Source organism: Eptesicus fuscus, chromosome 3, assembly GCF_027574615.1.
Source record: "Eptesicus fuscus isolate TK198812 chromosome 3, DD_ASM_mEF_20220401, whole genome shotgun sequence".
Taxonomy (NCBI): domain Eukaryota; kingdom Metazoa; phylum Chordata; class Mammalia; order Chiroptera; family Vespertilionidae; genus Eptesicus; species Eptesicus fuscus.
In genome coordinates, this window is record NC_072475.1 from 28,572,652 (window position 1) to 28,592,118 (window position 19,467).

General features: G+C 39.7%; 1 protein-coding gene across 1 annotated transcript in view; it reads right to left on the reverse strand.

Annotated features, from left to right (window-relative positions):
• Positions 1-743: 743 nt before the first annotated feature.
• SERPINI2 (serpin family I member 2) overlaps positions 744-19,467 on the reverse strand; it is a 33,746-nt gene continuing 15,022 nt past the window's right edge. Inside the window, exons 5-8 of the mRNA XM_008142260.3 lie at positions 15,076-15,173; positions 10,168-10,254; positions 5,149-5,238; positions 744-867 (exon numbers count right to left, since the gene is read on the reverse strand). Coding sequence (XP_008140482.2) covers positions 791-867; positions 5,149-5,238; positions 10,168-10,254; positions 15,076-15,173 — 352 coding nt within the window. The 3' untranslated portion in view covers positions 744-790. The remainder of the gene's footprint in view (positions 868-5,148; positions 5,239-10,167; positions 10,255-15,075; positions 15,174-19,467) is intronic.

A 19,467-nucleotide genomic window follows, 5' to 3' on the forward strand; every position in this document is an offset into this window, starting at 1 on the left:
GACATGTCCTAGAAGGCATTGAAACAATGCAAATATTAGATGCAACACAGAATAAGATTAGCAAAAAACTCAATCTGCTACCATAGATAGTGGATCTCTGCACCTTAAGTAGCACCCTAGAGAGGCGCACACAACACCCACTCTATCTGAACCTTACTTCCCCATGACCTGGGTAGTGCTGTTTGTTTTATCTGGGAGTCAACTATCTTTTAGCAATATAGAGACTTTGATATCTACGACAGAAATTTGATATCTAAAATATCTTAGATAGGATTGTTCTAACATATTAACAGTAATATTAATGCAAGTTCACTGCTTTTGGTTCAAATAGACTATATAAAACATACAGCCGAAACCGGTTTGGCTCAGTGGATAGAGCGTCGGCCTTCGGACTGAAAGGTCCCAGGTTCGATTCCGGTCAAGGGCATGTACATTGGTTGCGGGCACATCCTCGGTAGGGGGTGTGCAGGAGGCAGCTGGTCGATGTTTCTCTCTCATCGATGTTTCTAGCTCTCTATCCCTCTCCCTGTCCTCTCTGTAAAAAATCAATAAAATATATTTAAAAAAATAGAAAAATAAAAAATAAAACATACAAAAAGAATAGGAACATTGAATAAATCTTTATTTGCTGGTAATTTCATTTATTCATTAATACAGGTCTATGTTAATACAGATTAACACAGGCACAGTTTAACACAGAAAAAGATATACAGAATATATTTGCAAGATGATGATATTTTGACAATCAATTCTCTTTCCCAGTAATCACCTTAATCTCTGTGCATTTCATTCACAGTGAATCTAAATCTCTTCCCTTCACATTTTGAGTATCAGGATTTGTCACTCGTCCCATAAACAAAAATGAACCTAAGAAAGGAAAAAAAAACAACTTTATAAATTTCTGGAGAAACAAATGTTGCTAATAATAAGTTTTTCTTAATATTTTAACAAATCATTTAGCCTTTATTCTCCATAAGATATATAAGCAACGTCTAACAGCAAAGCCCTCTCCTTTGTCTAACACACATAATTATATCATCATTAATTACTTTATGGAAATTTATAAAATAAATTAACACCCACGACAGCTTGTCATGAAAAATACATGAATCCTGTTTTTCATACGGGAAAGCAAAAATGAAATGACCGAAAGGTGTTCTTCTAACTATAGACACTCAGTCAGGCAGACACAGCATAATAACGTAGTGATGAGCATGGTAGAGTTTTAAATATGAGGCATTAGCACTTGTCGTTTTATGCATGTAACATAGGCCCTTAGGGTTAAAAGTACAGCTTCTCAGATCTTCAGCTCTGAATCACAGCTCACTGCTAAAGACAATATTTTCATATCTCTAGTGCTTTCAAAACCTCATAGTGGTGACTCAGTATACAGCATAAATGCAAACACCTATTTCCAGCCATCCTGTGTTTGCAAGTGAAAAAGAACTAAAAACTAGAGGACAAATGATGTGCCGAAATCAATTTGCCTTTTTTTTCTACTAGGGTAAGGCAAATGGTTTGCATGGATCCATGTCAATTGTTGCTTTACGTTCCTTACAGTCATATGTAATAAAGGAAATTTCAAAAGTGATAAGATAAGTTTTACATAATTTTAAAGCTGATTGAAAGTACACTTAAATGTCTTTGGAATAATAGTGAGAGAGCCCCTTTTCACTCTTTACTGTTCAGTCCAAAGACTGACACACCCTTAGGAGAACCAAAAACATGGAAATAGACAAAATCTCCAGCAGACATTTTCTTCTTTTTATGAATAATTATAATTCATTGCACCTTTATAAAATTATAATCACTAATAATAAAATATATCAAAATAGTTGTGCAAAAATAAAGAAAACTAATACTTCTATTTTTCAGGTAGATAGGGGTGCATAATTAACTTTTCCCAGGATATTTTGTTGCAATAGGAATCATCAGTGACTCTTGTATCTTTACGATTCTATAGCATATCCAAATTATTTGTTCAGGAAATATTTTAAGTAACTTTTATAGAAATTCATAACTGAAGACATTGTTTAAAATTTTGAACACTCAGAAGTGTAAGACATTATATAAAAGCTACTTATCTCAGCCTTTTCAATCTGTTTCATTGAGCAAGGAGAACCACATTTGAAATTAAGTCTTCAGGCAGTCACCCATCTACTCACTACTAAATCAGAAAGATTAATGGAATCTCCTTTCACATAATAGCTATGGATTTCGAGACAGGATGAAGCAGAAATCATTACTGTTTCCATTTTTCTCTTTATGCCCATTCTTAAAGAGGTATCCCAATTTTAATTATCATATTCATACAACATCTACATAAGACAGAAACAACTTTTGCCTCCTAATATTAAAATACCATAACATAATCAATGCTAATAGCTTAAAATAAAAGAATTCTTAATAAATACCATGCAGTCTTTTTCTCCCTTCAACTCAAGATCTGAAAGAATTCTAACCAGTGTAATACTGTCAGTTTCAAAATCATAATTCACTACTTTCTCAGAAATGACACATTTCATATAGCATGTTTCACAATTCTTTTCTGAAAGTCTCTAAAACTGTCCTATACCCTCATCTCCTCAGCCTAAAAGATTTAAAAAAAAATTCTTTATTTCCCTGGATGTTCAGCTTAGTAAGAGAGACTATACTAAAATATAAAACTAACCTGATAGAAAGATACAAATAATGTATGGATTTTGCACAGAGGACTGTTAGACTCAAAACAAAAATTGGTTGTACTAAGTCTAAAATCATTCATCCTTCTACTTCTGAAATGGCTAAATGAATACATTTTGTGTTAGAGCATTAGCCGTCTACTATGTTATGCAAAATCATCATTTTTGTTAATATAAATATTTTTTTAGTTCACTTGTGAGAGAAAAATAAATCTCTGAATGTGTATTGTCTTAAAATAATAGCCATTCTACATTTTACATGGCAATAATTTACAGCCCCCAATAAATGAGTTGCCATTTATTTTAAATAATACTTTAAGGGAGTAATCCCAATTTAGAAAGTTTCATTAAAATTAAGATCATAAAAAGATAAAAATTGTCATAAGGTCTGATAATGTGAAGCCCTATCACAAATAAATAAATGAGTACTTTATTTTGGGTTTTGAATGTCACTGCTGTTTAACTGATGGCTATTTCATGGCCTTAGTCATCAGCTTGGAAAATAGAGGGTGAACATCACTATTCTAAATGCCATTATTTCCTTGTTCATCGATGCTCAATGTAGCTTCATTTCATTCTGTTCTCCATACTCAATAATTACATACTAATTGTAAGAAATTAGAGTTAATCAAAGGTCAAAGATGTATTGATCAAGTGACATACTCGGAATATCTTTGAATACTGACACATCTACTATTGGAATTGCAGTTGTGCTCATGCAGTTTCAGCAAATCTAAAACTGTCCCACTGTTCCCAAGATAAAGCTTTCAGAAGTTTCATGGAGTCTAAAAAGAAGAGACTGGTCCCAGCTGGCATGACTCAGTGGTTGAGCATCAACCTATGAACCAGGAGGTCACGGTTCGATTCCTGATCAGGGCACATGCCCAAGCTGGGGGCTCACTCCCCAGTAAGGGGTGTGCAGGAGGCAGCCAATCAATGATTCTCTCTCATCATTGATGTTTCTATCTCTCTCTTCCTCTCCCTTCCTCTCTGAAATCAATAAAAATATTTTTTTTTTAAAATGAAGAGACTGGCATATTCCTTAGGGAACCAATAACATCAGAATCCCTAACAGATTTAGTTAATCTAACAGATTTAGGTTCTGAAATTAAATGTCTTCTGTCCTTGTAAACCAACTTATACAGAGCAAGTTTTTTTCATTTTCCTTTATTTATTTATTTGTTTATTCACTCAATTATATTTATTGATTTGTTCATACTTAATATTTATGTGCCAGGCACAGTGTATAGACTTCATATGTCCTCTTATTTAACATTATGAGATGAGTACTAATATTATGTCCATCTATATATATAAAAGCCAAGCGACCGGAACGGCAGAATGACCACAATGCCTGGAACAACCAGTCACTATTATGCACACTGTGGTGGCCAACTGGCCTGATGGGTGCCCTAATCAGTCCCCCCCGCCACAACCTCTGGCAGCCCCTCTGCCAGGCCGGCACCACCCCAGATCGGCCTTACCCCACCCCGATTGGGGGCCGACCGGACCCCACCCATACACAAATTCGTGCACCGGGCTTCTAGTATAGCAGATAAGGACAATAGGACCTAGAAAGTATAAGTGATTGTGTTACAACTATTAGTTAACTGAGCTGGGACTTGAGCCCAGGTCTGATACCCAAGAACATACTCTCAATCTCTAGGGACACTGATATTGTGTGCAGGGCACTCAGCCAAATACTGGGCTGGATACAGAAATGAATAAACAATGATTTCTGCTCTTCTCTGGTTTATAACCTTCACATGGACTGGAGTCCTAAATATAAATAAATGTAAAGAAAGTTCCCTCACTGTATCACACTCCTGACCTCTCTTTTTCAAGAGAAAGTACAGAAACATCTACCCAGACAATCTGCATGTTCACATTGACATTGTGTCAAATGCCAATCCAATCCTCTATTACCTCTACCTTTTGCACCTAAGTGCATTATCTTTCACCAAAGGACCAAATTAGAGATTTGGAATTATGTTTGGCCCCTCCCGCCCACTCAGAACCTATACCTAGTCTCACTTACTTTTTTGTAATCTACCTATGAAACTTTTCACAACTCTGCAACTCCCGATTTCTACTATGGTAACATCGTAGAGATGATTTCCAAGACAAATAGGTCCTAGTCCCTCTCTGCCACTTAGACAAATTACATAACCTCTGTTCAAGCTTCTGTCTTTATTAGTTAAATATATAACCTATTGGAATGATGAGAGCTTTAGAAATAGATATTTTAAATGGTTAACACATATAACAGCTATGTTGGCAGTTATTATTACCATTGCTCTATTTTAAGCCCTTGACATCTCATAAAATAGAATGTCTGGTACAAAACAGGCACTCAACAGATATCCATTGAAAGAATAAGTGGTTCAGGTATGTAGATTACAATTGGTATCTACGAATAGGTCCATTTAACCTAAGTAGTTCCCCCAGGAAATTCTCAAAGAGGTACCTGTTGGGATATTCTTCATAATAAACAGAAATGGACGATTTGCTATAAATTGGTTTGGGGCCAGGCTCATGATCACAGGGATTTGTACTCCTACAAAACAGAGACAACAGTTATTTAGATGTTCACATTAAAAGATCAGTAAAGAAACTTTTAAAAAGTAGTAAAGAAAATATATTCATAATACTTTATGTACTAATAGACAGGAAAGGTTATCTTGTTTGAGGAGTTAACATGTGGAAAAATTACCATTTTCTAAATGCAGAGATGTTTGAAATAAATTTAAAAATCAAAGAGCAGAAGAATAAATATTGGATCATTCAGGGACTAATTCTAACTTCACATTTATGCTCAACGAAGAAGAAATCCAGATACTAGATTCAATTTAGTGAAAGCAGTTGAAATATTTCATATTTAAATGGTAATTTTCTGCTCAGTCTTTATTTACACTATATGATTTATTCTTACAAAGTTTCAAGTTTAATTCCTGTATGATATGTTTGCACTTTATTTCTATTCTTCAGACTTGTGTAATCACATCTGAGTTTAATTTTTTTTTAACTTACCTTCCCAAAATTATTCTATGAGCTGGGAGCTTTTAGGATTTGTGCTGTCAGTGTGTGGGGGTTTTTATTATGATATTAGAAGCAGAGATTTGCTGCCTTAACAATTACTAGTATTTACTATGATAATTTATACCATGCTGTTCTATTGTGTCGTTTGTCAATGTTTAGAATGATTAATTTGAGTGATTTAATTTTTTTCTTTATAGATTAAATATTTCTACACTCAATCAGAATGTTACCTTTACTAATAATACAATGACTTTGTATAATTTTGTAGACCCATGAAAATATCATTTTAAAAACATAATCCGTGTATTTAGAGTTGAAAAACAATTGTACAAAAGAACAAAATGTTCCTCTTCACTCTTTGTTTGGGATGTGCAAATTAACTGACAAAAACAGAGTAACAGAAGACATAGTTTATTTTTTTAATCCACATAGGAATGTTATAGAAAAGAAGTAAATACCCCAATGGCTTGTTATGGAGACTCATTTTACTGCCAACCTCCATCTCCTGTGATAAAGGTGCAGTTTATGCCCTGCTCTTAGGCAGACTGAAGCGTGTAGAGAGCTCTTTTGGTATCCTTTGTTTCTCAGTTTCCTTTGGTTCAAAATAGCATTTCTGCCAAAGTGTTATGTTTTGGGGTGGCATATTCTGATCCCCTTCACAATAAAACATAAACTTAGCAACATGAAATGCAGAGCACTGCCCTATCTGGATGATCGGGGCTCTGTTGCCCAAATTACCAAGGAATACAGGCCCATGTATGAATTAAAGTGATAATCAGAAAAGCACAGTCAGTATAACTTCCATTCTCATGGGTGAATACCCAAGCTTGTTTGTTCTTCAGCAACCCCTGATCAGGTGCCTGAAAGTTAACATACTCCCGCTGACCATTCTGAGGTAAAACACATTAGGGTTACTGCTGATCCCCAAGTGATTGTTACAGTCTCTTAGAGAACTCTAGACTTAAAGTGAGAGCCAGTGGACAATAGCAGAGAGTGTTCTGAACATGACGTTAGGAAATTGATTCAGTTCAAACTCTGCTGTAAATTGATAGTCTGACCTCAGGCAAGCCACTTCACATTTCTGGGCCTATTTTTCACCAATATAATGAAAGGGTTAGATAATGATCTATAATAACTCTTTTGGTTCTATGTAAAAGCAGCTGTAAAATGTGTCTACATGGAGAGTAACTTCATACCAATGCAAACTTTTGATTTTTCCAAGAAGTGAAATATTATATCCCCTCCAGTGTAAGTTCCTTGAATACAGTAATACAAAATCCTTCAGGAGATGACAAAGTGAGAATCCAGTGTGTCACACCCACATGTCAAAATCTGTTGATACTACATTACAAATTATTTAAGAAATTCATCTATATCTATATCTATTTATATATATATATAGATATATATATATATAGATATATATATATAAATATATATAGATATATACATATATACACATACTAGAGGCCTGGTGCACAAATTCGTGCACCAGTGGGGTCCCTCGGCCTGGCCTGTGGGATTGGGCCAAAACTGGCTCTCCAACATCCCCCAAGGGGTCGCGGATTATGAGAGGGTGCATGCCAGGCCAAGGGACCCCACCAGTATACGATAGGGGCTAGGGAGGGATGTGAGAGGCTGGGGAGGGACCACCGGAGAGCTCCAGGGAATGTTGAGCCCATCTCACTCAGTCCCAATTACTCAGTCCCAATCGGCTGGACCCCAGCAGCAAGCTAACCTACCAGTTGGAGCATCTTCCCCCTGGTGGTCAGTGCACATCATAGCAAGCAATTGAGTGGCTTTAGCATATCATTAGTATACTAGAGGCCCAGTGCATGATTGAATCATGCACGTGTAGGGTCCCCTACATGCTTTTGCTTTTTGCAATCGAGCTGGGTGCCTGTCCGCTGGTGCTGGAGCAGACAGGCACCCAGCTCCCCCACTTTTGATGGTCCACGGCTGCTGAGGGGGGCTACCCTCAGTGTCAGCAGATCCGTGCCTCTCAATGGCCGGATAGGCCACCCTGAGTCCCGCTCCCCAGCCTCCCGCCGCCCAATCGTGGGCGTAGCGGAGTGATGGTAATTTACATGTTACTCTATTATTAGATAGGATTACACTTTGATTGGTTGAATGGACAACCAGACGACCAAACACTTAGCATATTAGGCTTTTATTATCTTACTAGAGGCCTGATGCATGAAAATGCATGCAAGAGTAGGCCTTCCTTCCCCCAGCTGCCAGCACTGGCTTCCCTCTGGCATTGGGGACCCAGGCTTCCCTCCCATGGCTGCCCGCAGGCACCCAGGACTTAGCTGGCTTCCCTCCAACCCCAGCTTTGTCAGGAAGGATGTCCAGAATGATGTCCGGAAGACATCCAGTCTAATTAGCATATTACCATTTTATTATTATAGCTATAATAAAAGCATAATATGCAAATCAGCCGAATGGTAGAATGACCAGTCAGCGGGGGCCAAAGCCAGTGAGCAGGCAGCGCCAGGCCAGCCAAGGCACATGCCAATGGGCAGAGAGAGGGAACAGCAATTGGGGGGTGGCGGAGGGGTTTTGGGGGGGCTGGCACCATCCCCTGGTCGGCCTGTCAGGTTGCTTCCCCCTGAGGGTTGCTGCGTGGCATTGGTGGGGTCATGAGGGCGGTGCCATCCCCTGATCCCCTGTCCTCGCCTCCTGCAGAGGGAAGCTGAGCTGTGGCAGTGGTGGGATGATGGGGATGGCACCATCCCCTGATCAGCCTGGCAGCAGCAGCGTAGCAGCAGGGTGATGGGGGCAGTGCCATCCCCTGATCATCTGTCCACAGAGGTAGGCCAGACTGCGGCTTAGGCCCTCTTCCCACAGAGAGCAGGCCTAAGCCGTCAGTAGGACATCGCCTGAGGACTCCCAGACTGTGAGAGGGTGCAGGCTGGGCTGAGGGCCCCCCTCCAGTGCACACATTTTCGTGCACCAGGCCTCTAGTATAGGATATATATAAACTTGTAAAGCCAAAACCGGTTTGGCTCAGTGGATAGAGCATCGGCCTGTGGACTGAAAGGTCCCAGGTTCAATTCCGGTCAAGGGCATGTACCTTGGTTGCGGGCACATCCCCAGTAGGGGGTGTGCAGGAGGCAGCTGATCCATGTTTCTCTCTCATCGAAGTTTCTAACTCTCTATCTCTCTCCCTTACTCTCTGTAAAAAAATAAATAAAATATATTAAAAAAATAAAAAAAATAAAAAAAAAATAAAAACTTGTAAAAATTTATCAATGTGGCAGTTTGAATAATAGGTATCTTTTATATATTGGTTAGAACCCAAATAGTCTAAAAAATTAAAATAGACATATGAGGGACTCGTTAAAGTTGCTTTCTAAATTTCTAATTGGATTTAAGGTTTTTCCCCTATTATTTTTGAGTATCTCTTATATGCTGTATATCATAGTTACTATTCAAACTTCCATTTGTTCAAAGAAATATATCATAAAGGAGTGGTTCTCAAACTGTAATGTGCACACAAATCACCTGGAGACCTTGCATTTTTCTGATTCGGTAGGTCTGAACTTGGGCCTGAGGTTCATTTTTTTTTTTTAATATATTGTATTGGTTTCAGAAAGAAAAGGAGAGATAAAGAGAGATAGAAACATCAATGATGAGAGAGAATCATGCCCCCCACCGGGGATCAAGCCTGGGCATGTGCCCTGACTGGGAATCAAACTGTGACCTCCTGGTTCATAGGTCGATGCTCAACCACTGAGCCACGCCAACCGGGTGGGCCTGAGGCTCTGCATGTCCAACTAGTTCCTGAGTGATGCTGATGCTGCTGGTCTATGCACTACACTTGCAGTAGCAAATATAGGCTGCCAGCCACTGCAGACACTAGTTCTCAAACCTGGAAGCACATTGGAAACAATCAGGGAAACTTAAGAAAATGCTGGAGCCTGGATCTTATCACCAGACATACAGATTCAATTATTTTGGACTGGGCACAGGATTTTTAAAAGCTTTCCAGGTGAGTCTGCTGTGCAGCTAAGTTCAAGAACCACTGCATGGAGATAATGACAAGAGTCAGTGACAAAAGACTAACTTGGTGGGATGGAAGAATGAAATTAATACCATTATTTAAGAGTGAGCATTCCTGAACAATAATGATTTTATATTTGAACTTAAAGTTTTCTCCGCACATCCCATCTGCTAATTGATAGGTAATCCAATTTGCAAATAAGCACATATCAGTAGATAGGCCTCAACTCCGAATCAAATCTCTTCCATTTGCATTAAGCTATGGAAGAGATGCATAAACACCTTGTACAATCAATTTCTTTTTGTGTCCTATAGAGTACTAGACAGCAGGAGTGAAAAATGAGATCGAAGTACTGCAAAAATGCCATACCCTAATGCTCATTGCCCCCCCCCCCCCCCTCCAATCTTTCCTCCCAGCTTGTTGTGAAGCTCATTGTCCTACCGGTAGATGCTGCGGCTTCACTGCCATCTTCATTTATCTCAAAGAAAACTTGTTGCACGACTTGGGAAACATACAGCTCAGATGAATCTGTTGGGAAATATGAAAGCGTATTTAAGTGTTAAAATTCAGAGCCATTGCTTATTGGGTTCCAGGTTAATTACATTTTCAAGTGAACAAAGAAAAAGGAAATAAGAAAACTCTTTCCAAGTTAATTAATTTGCTAGAGAGAAAGGTGGTTGAGGTTTAGCTTTGGCAGAAATGATACAGAGACAGATACAGAGAGACCGAGCGTGGCCAAGATATAAAAGGTAAAGACAGAAGGGTGTACTCCTCAAATCAGATATCCCATTAAGTGAAATATTGAATGGACAGCAGGTTTGCTCTCTTTAGCCATGGTCTATAGACAAGATGAAAGAAGCTTTACAGATTCGAATTAATCCCACCCTGTGTTTTCAACCTCAAAGCCACTTGTCTTTCAAATTCTGTATCAGTTTTGATCTAAGTTTAAAACAAAATTTACTTTCCTTTTACACTGGGGAGACTATGAAAGTCTTAAAGCGCTTCTGTGGAATCTGTTATAATATCACTTCAGAGCTATGCTTCAAAACCTGTCAAATTTTTCAGTGTAAGATGGTGTCACACAACGTTTTGTTCTGGTGTGGATACGAGCTGAGAGAGATGCCTCTCTTCTCTCCTCGGTGGAACTGATGTGTGTGTGTGTGTGTGTGTGTGTGTGTGTGTGTGTGTGTGTGTGAAGCGTTTCTGGCACAGTGAGGATGGCCTCCTTGAGAAGGGAGGAGAGAAATCATGAGTTTCAGAAGCCATCGCCATCCTGCTCCCACAACGTTCAGCAGAGAGACAACTGGAACGTGGTCTGTACATTCAAGGGTGACAAGAGGAGGAAATGGGCCTGGAAACTTTAAAAGGAAGGAGAAAGGGAGCTTGGTGTCCCTGAGAGAGAGAGTTGATATGATGCAGGTGGCCTCCACCAAAATCACCAAATAGGAAAGTGTTCATGAAGAAAAATACCTTAACGGGGAACTAGCTCTACAAGCTTACTGGAAAGTAAATCGCCTCAGGCAAGATAGAAGTCTTCAAAGGGACATTTACATTTCACTAAAAATAAACTCCGAATCACTTACGGTGATTGTATCTGGGCCCTGGTTACTTTTTATCCTCATCTACCCTCCTGTGCTACAAAGTGAAGCAACAAAGTCTTTTTCTAATTTTATTTCTTTATTGATTAAGGTATTACATATGTGTCCTTATCCCCCCATTACCCTCCACCTCCCATTCATGACCCCACCCCCCTGTTGTCTGTGTCCATTGATTAGGCTTATATGCATGCATATAAGTCCTTTGGTTGATCTCTCCCCTTTACCCCCACTGTCCCCTACCTTCCCTGAGGTTTGACGTTCTGATTGATGTCTTAACCTTAGCTCTCCCTCTGCTTAGAACACCTTCCCAAACCTTTCCCTATTAGCTCTCATGTTATTTAGGTTTCAGTAAAAATGTCCCTTCCTAATAACCTAATAACAGTCTTTCCTCACCCTGTCTAAAGATGGAGGAAAGGGGGCATCCACCTCATTGTGTAGATTAACTGAAAAGCAGGAGAATGTGCTTTAAGGTCAGAAAAAAAAGGCACTATATATATATCCTATATAATAAAAGGCTAATGTGCAAATCGACTGACCACCAGGGGCAGATGCTCAACACAGGAGCTGACCCTGGTGGTCAGTGCGCTCCCACAGGGGGTGTGCCGCTCAACCAGAAGCCAGGCTCATGGCTGGCAAGAGCAGCAGCAGTGGTGGGAGCCTTTCCCGCCTCTGTGGCAGCACTAAGGACCCCTTGGGGGATGTCTGCCTGCCAGCTTAGGCCTGCTCCTGCAGGCGGACATCCCCTGAGGGGTCCCAGACTGCGAGAGGGCACAGGCCAGACTGAGGGACCCCCCTACCCCCTCAGTGCATGAATGTCGTGCACCGGGCCTCTAATAAAGAAATATATATATATATATATATATATATATATATATATATATATATATATAAATTTTTTACAGAGAGGAAGGGAGAGGTATAGAGAGTTAGAAACATCAATGAGAGAGAAACATCGATCAGCTGCCTCCTGCACACTCCCTACTGGGGTTGTGCCCACAACCAAGGTACATGCCTTTGACCAGAATCGAACCTGGGACCCTTCAGTCCCTAGGCCGATGCTCTATCCACTGAGCCAAACCAGTTAGGGCAAAAGGCACATTTTTTCTCCATGATTGCCTGGAATACAACAGGATTCACACAGAGAGCACAGAGCAGAGGACCTAGGGGCCCATACCAACAACAAAGCCCAAACTGATGACCAAAAATAGATCCAGAGACAGAGAAGCATCGATCAGACCGTCAACCCTCAGAGGGAAGGTAGGGGAGGGTGGGGGTAAGGGGGAGAGATCAACCAAAGGACTTGTACGCCTGCATATAAGCCTAATCAATGGACAAAGACAACAGGGGAGTGAGGGCATGAGGGGGCGGGGGGAAGAGGGGATAAGGACACATATGTAATACCTTAATCAATAAAGAAAATTTAAAAACAAATGAGACAACAGAAAAAATAAAGTAGGTGGGGGAGGAGTAGAGAATTTCACCCATTTTCACAATGTCACAAGACCAAGTTACTCTCTGCTTCTTAGACTAAGCAGCTTGGTTTTGTGTATTCCGTCTTACCACAGAGAGGACCTAGTCTTGGGAAAAGAACAGGACCTAAGAGGTAATAGGCCAGAACAAGAAATCTGGACTCCATAAACTCAGTGTTTTCTACATCTTTGCAATAATGCTATCCCTTAGTTTTCTATAAAAATTCCACATGTCTGTATCAAATTAAAAAAATTAAAAAAACCTTCTTTGCTAGAAGATGTGCAAATAAATATTACTGTGACATTGTCCCACTTGTATTTTTTATTTAGCATTTATGGAGTAACTTCTGTATTCCTAAAGATGACATAAAAAAGTAGTAACAGTTAGAAGTCAAATCGTCACCTCAAAATTTCCAAAGTAAATCTCTGAAAACATTTCATCTAAAATTTGTGGCCTCCGTGAGTACAGGGTAGTGCCTCTTTTGTGTAAATACCCCATAGCACTGGTTGCCGGGCCAGTTCTCAGTGGCCTTTAGTGATTGCTTATTGCACAAATGAAAGGTAGGGATAGCACGGAAATCACTCTTTTCCTAATGACCAGGAATAGTGCCATCCTTGGCTCTGGTTGGTCTATTTCAGGCAATAAGACAGAACCAACGTAGTTAAAACAGATCAAATAGGTAACTTAGGAGAGAAAGAGCTGAAAATGTTGGGCATTTATTCTCTGTTCGAGGAGTTCTCTTGCATAAATTCTTTTATGAAACATTTTAGAGGTATTTTCTTGACAAATCTGCCAGTAAAAAGAGATTTTGTAGAATTCACAAATTGCTGGGAATTTGCAGAGTGAGTAGCTGTTTGAAATGTCTGGGGTACAGCGAGTAAGCTTCCGAAAGCAAGAAAAAAGTTTAAGATGAAGAGGTGCTGGGGAAATGGCTTGTTTTATTTCAGGCTGATGAGTGGCTGTGTTCCAAGGCACACTCAGATAGCATCCTGTTGCAGTATTTAATGTTGACTGTCTCATTTCTGATGCCAATGAGATTGTCAAAGAAGTTAGATCTTTCTGTCACTGTGAGAACAAGTAGCTAAATCATGTGTTAAGGTGACAGTGAACTTCTATGTTGCCTGTGTACCCCACCCAACCCCTGCTCCAGGAAAGCTCATTCTGTTTATTTACCAACGTAATTAATGAGTACTTCTTAAAGCCCAGAGATTTATATAGGAACTAGAGGCCCGGTGCATGAAATTCGTGCATGGGTAAGGTCCTAGGCCTGGCCGGCTATTAGGGCCGATCTGTGGGGCGACTGGTGGGGTGATTGGGGGGCCCCACTGGCACCGCCTTGGCTGGCCTGGGGCCTGCGGGCTGGGAGCAGCTCCTGTGTTGAGCATCTGCCCCCTGGTGGTCAGTGTGCATCATAGCAACTGGTCGTTCCACTGGCCATTCCTCCGTTTGGTCAATTTGCATATTAGGCTTTTATTATATAGGGTACACAAAATTTCCATGCCATGATACAAAAGCCCATCAGATAGATAGGCTTATATTATCAGGACTCTTTATAAAATAGAAGACTGAATTTCAAAGAGCGTAAGTAACTTGGGACTAATTGGTCCTCCTCATCCTTTGTGTGTGTGTGTGTGTGTGTGTGTGTGTGTGTGTGTGTGTGTGAACTAATGGTATTGTTAGGATGAAAAAAATTAAAAGACTGTCTTGGGTTTTGTTGTGCAATTGAACATCTTAACCTTGCACAATTTCCCAGGTGCAAGTTAGCATAAGAACTCCATCTCCCCAGTTTTGTTGTCAGTCCCAAGCTAAATGTACAAGCTGTAGCATTACAATTTCTAGATTGTGTTCATCATCCAGCATGTTGTGAATGCCTGTTTCGTGGGCTCTGATATTACCGAATTAACATTTGCAAATTGGGTTATAAGATTTTTATTAGCTCTGCTCAGATGAGAGACTCAAAGTTGTAATTCCCATTGTTCAAATAAGAAAATCCAAATAGGGCCGAAATAAAAGCCCATATAATACTTTACCTACGTAGTTTCATTACAAGCATGGTTGGAAGGCTTATCTAACATTCTAAAATGCTTTCTGGCTTTCATTAAGGAAAAGTACTTAAATGCAAAATAGAGTGTTTACAGACAACTCAACACGATGATGACATTTATTCATTGTGTATGTGTTTATTTCCTGGGACCCAGCACCCTTTTGTATTAAAATCAGTCAGTTAACATCGTTACTAAGAAAACATATTAACATGCTGTCAAATTATTTATCATATTACCTGTTATTCCAGAAAGGTCACAGCCACCACTAAATATTTCTGTTATGTTCAAAGAATATAAAGCTTCTTTTAAGTCCAATTTTTGTTCCACTTTAAATCTGTTAAAAAAAAAAAAGAAAGAAAAGAAACACTGTCTGCATTTGCTACTCTCACTTTTTTTAATCTATAAAGTGGACGACTTAGAAGAAATTATATTGTGAAGTCTTTTGTTTTGTTTTCATTATCCCAGTTACATTTCCTCACATTTCCACACACCATATTTCCCCCGCTCCACTCAGCCATTCTGGGTTACTAATAACTTGTTTTCCAGATAAGTGGTTGGTGGGAAGTGGGAAGAGAACACTCTACTTTTTGAGTAACAATTACCCAACTAAACAGGGTGAGTGTTTTAAGTTTCCAGTTGCTTGGCTCATTCCCTAGATGTTTAAAGGTTCCCCTCTACACATCGACACTCAGGTGTTTTTCACACCATCCAAGACTCTTCTTGGCAGATGTCCACGATGTGATGAGGGGAGGACAGGAGCCAACAATCCTTGGAGGAAACTGTTGGCTACTGCGGTGCAGAGAGGCCTTAATCACCTATTATCCTCCTCCCCATCCATTGTCATAATTGAGGTGACTTCCTTCCATTGTAAACTCACCTAATATCTTTTCAATAAGCCCAGTGTGTGGGGTAAAACATTGAAAGGGAACAAAATATCTTCCAAATGAAATAAAAGATAAACATTATAGGAGAAAAGCAAAAATGTCCACTACTTCTGATTCCTGGCGGCACCCTGAGAGGCCAAGAGAGGCCTCAACCCATTCAGTTCTTCTCAGGGAATGAGAAGGCATTGACCAGCATGACAGAAAGAGTCAGCAAAGCACAGGAAGTTTCTTAAAGTGACAGATCACACTTGAGAGGGGAGAGTGGGCGACCTCGGAGAATGAAGAGAGCCAATGGGTCTGGGCGGAAGGTCTTTATTAAACGTGGGCCAGGGTGGTCCTCTGCTTCTGCAGCTGGTTGCCAGCGGGGATCATACTTGTCTCTCCTCTCCAGCAATTTCTTCTTGGTCCCCCCAATTACAGGAAATTGGGGAGAAGGAAGCAGGGAAACAGGTGGTCTGTGAAGGTCCTGTCTGTGATGTTCCAGATTAGATGGAGAAGGGGGGGAGGCTGGAGCTTGAGACTTTTGTTCCCTGTTCTAACTTTCCTGCCTCGCTTCCGAAGCAGGGCCATAAGGGAGGACTCTAGATTCAGCTCACCTCTCCCAGCTGATGTGAAGAGGGACCTGACACAGAGAATCTCAAAGACTCTCTTAAGCACAGAGCCATGCTTCCAAGTCAACAGCAATCACTGAACCTCTGTTGGCATTTTAATAATAATAATCCTATATAATAAAAGCCTAATATGCAAATTGTCCCCTCGACTGGGAGTTCGACCATGAGTCTGACTGCTCACTATGATGTGTGCTGGCCACCAGGGGGCAGCACAGAACATGACGGTGCTGCCAACCTCCATGGGCCCGGACGAGAGAGGGACCGTGGCGGGATGGTGGAGCAGGTGAGCGGGCGGCACCAGGCCAAGGTGGGTGTGAGCAGGAGCCAGGTGGGGGCTGGATCACCCTGCAGAGGGCAACCAGCAGTGGTGGCGGGGAACAGGGCTACCACCTGGCTCCCAGGCGCTGAGGGAGAAAGGGAAAATAGCAATATTAAAATATTTTTTCTAATTATTTTCCTTTCAATGTGCACAAATCTTTCCACCGGACCACTAGTAATAATAATAATAACAACCAATACTCACTGACATTATAGATGCTCAAAGGATCAATTTGCATTTGAAAACCAGGTTGGAAAATTTATGAAAGAAAAAAGTGTAAAGTCCTCAAACAGGGAGCTATGTATATTCCTACATCAACCAAATTCGCAGACAACTCCTGCCCATGTTGCTCTCTCTGTGCCCTGATGAGCATTTGCCCATGTTCTCAGATTTGGATACAGACACAACTGCTCAAGCACAAGATTCTTGCTTAGCTAACAGGTAGGCCCACATCTGGGGCTAGAAATTGACTTGGGCAATCAGTCTAACTAGATCATTGTTTTAATTACCAAATACTGAACAAACAAGCTTCCTAATTATAAATTTTCAAAACAATGAATATGCTGTGGCAGAAATGTACTAGCCCTAAATTACTTTTGGTAAAATATTGTGCATTTTTGGAAGATGTTAACTCAGACAAAACCCTAGCTAACTGTCAATGGGCACAACAAGCACATTCAGAACTAATGACAATGAAAATAACTTCTTTTATACCAACTGCTTTCAACTTCTTTCTCTGAACTTCCTACTAAGAAAGATAATATGCAGGATAATGGTTTTGAGGGTTTGTTGTTTTGTTTTGCTTCATTATCACACTCTATTTTTAAACTGAATGGAGTATGGGTTTCTAAAAGGCAGAGAATAAATGTTCCACCTATAAATTGACTGTTTTTTTTTGCATAATAACACGAGTACTGCAAGACATATTACAAGTTCCAATAATGCCTAATTATCACCAGAGTCATTTAAATAACCGTCCTGCTCATAATAAAGTCCAATGAAACCTACAGCAATAGAAACCCACTTAACCATTTAATCTACAACCAATTTCTAATTATCCATAATTATTAGAGCCATGAATAGCCATATGTATAGTAGCACTTCTATTAACATAGTTTATAGTTTTTAATCTTCACATAAACCCCAGGAAGTTAGCATTATTATTCCCATTATTATTCCTATTAACAAAGAGAAAAAGTGAAGGTTTGAGAAGATTGATTTTCAGGTTCAAGGTCAAGATAGGAGACAGAGGTAGATCAAACTCAGGTCCATTCCAAGTCAAAGCTAATGTGAGAATTCCCATTACCTTCTAAAAACATATATAATTCAAAATCATAACTTATATATATGTAGTCAATTGTGCATGTGGTTTCATTTTCCCTTTTCCTTGATCTTCCTCTAAACTTGTCAAAAGAATATAGCTAAAGTAAAAGAATGGCAAAAGACTAGACAGACAATCAAAAACTAAATAATTATGAAATGAATGTTTTAGCATACATAACAATATCTGTTTGCTTACAAGACAATCATTGTGCTTAAAGGAGTCTTACTCAGGTAAAAGCTGCAGAAAAGAGGAAAAAAGCACGTGAGAATTTCTGTTTTGAGATGGATTAACTTGTGTCTACAGGCTCTACTGTGGATTGGTGTTGTGCCTTCCTTTTCATATAACGCTTTATACCCAGGACTCTTGTTTAATGAAAAAAGTCTTGGTTGGGTCTCCCTTGCCATTCCTATCCCTATTTGGAAGCCCAGCTTTGATACAGTTTCCTTGATTCATCCTTCGAATGTTCAGTCTTAGAATCAAGCAACCCAAAAGTTAAAGCTGCACCCAAGGATAAAAATTTAGCACAATCCTTGACAATGATGAACCTGGACTATTGTGTCAGTACATAGTAGTTTCTGGTCCCTTTCTAACCAATTACCTTGAAGGGTGCATGTGTGTGTGTGTGTGTGTGTGCGTGTGCGTAGGGTGTATGAAATACTCCATTAGTCTCAGGGTTGAATTAAAAATACTTTCCATTACATATAAAACATATCTGGACAAAGTTTAATGTAAACTTGGAATTTCAATTTGCATCCATGTCCAATAGGTTAAAGTAAATGAACATTTTGTAATCACTACTGCAGCTGGTCATGACATATCTATTCTCATATCCAGCCTCATTTTCCCTGAGTTCACTTTCTCTCACCCACATACAATTCACATTCACCATCTTACAGATCCACAGCTGGCCACGCCTGGGACTGATTTATAGCTCAGCAATAATATGATACTTCATATCTTATGGTAAGAATTCTCTCTTTTCAAAAGTCTTCTTGCACTGCTGCTCCACATCTTTTATCTTGTTCATTCTACCAGTATCATTTGTTCTGTTCTGTACTCTCCTTCATGGTTGCCTCGCATCACACTTGTTTTCTGACTCTTCCAAGTTTGGCTCTGCGATTTGTTAGCTATGTACCCATAGGTGTACCTTATCTATAACCTGAATATCAAAATAGATCTTTAGCCAATTTATTGTGGGGAATGAATGAGACATGGTAAAAAGGAGAAGCATTTTAAACAGTGTTGACACTACAATAGATGCTCTATAAATGTTAAAATTGAGTGAGAATAACAATAAAAACAATAAGAGTTAATAATGAGTACTAACATTCTTTACAGTTATACTAGAGGTCCAATTCATGAAGTCGCAGCCCTGGCTTCATCCAGAAGTTCCTACAAAGGACGTCTGGAAGGATGTTTGGCTGTCTGGTCTAATTAGCATATTATGCTTTTATTATTATAGATAATCCTAACATCAACCTTAAAAAGCA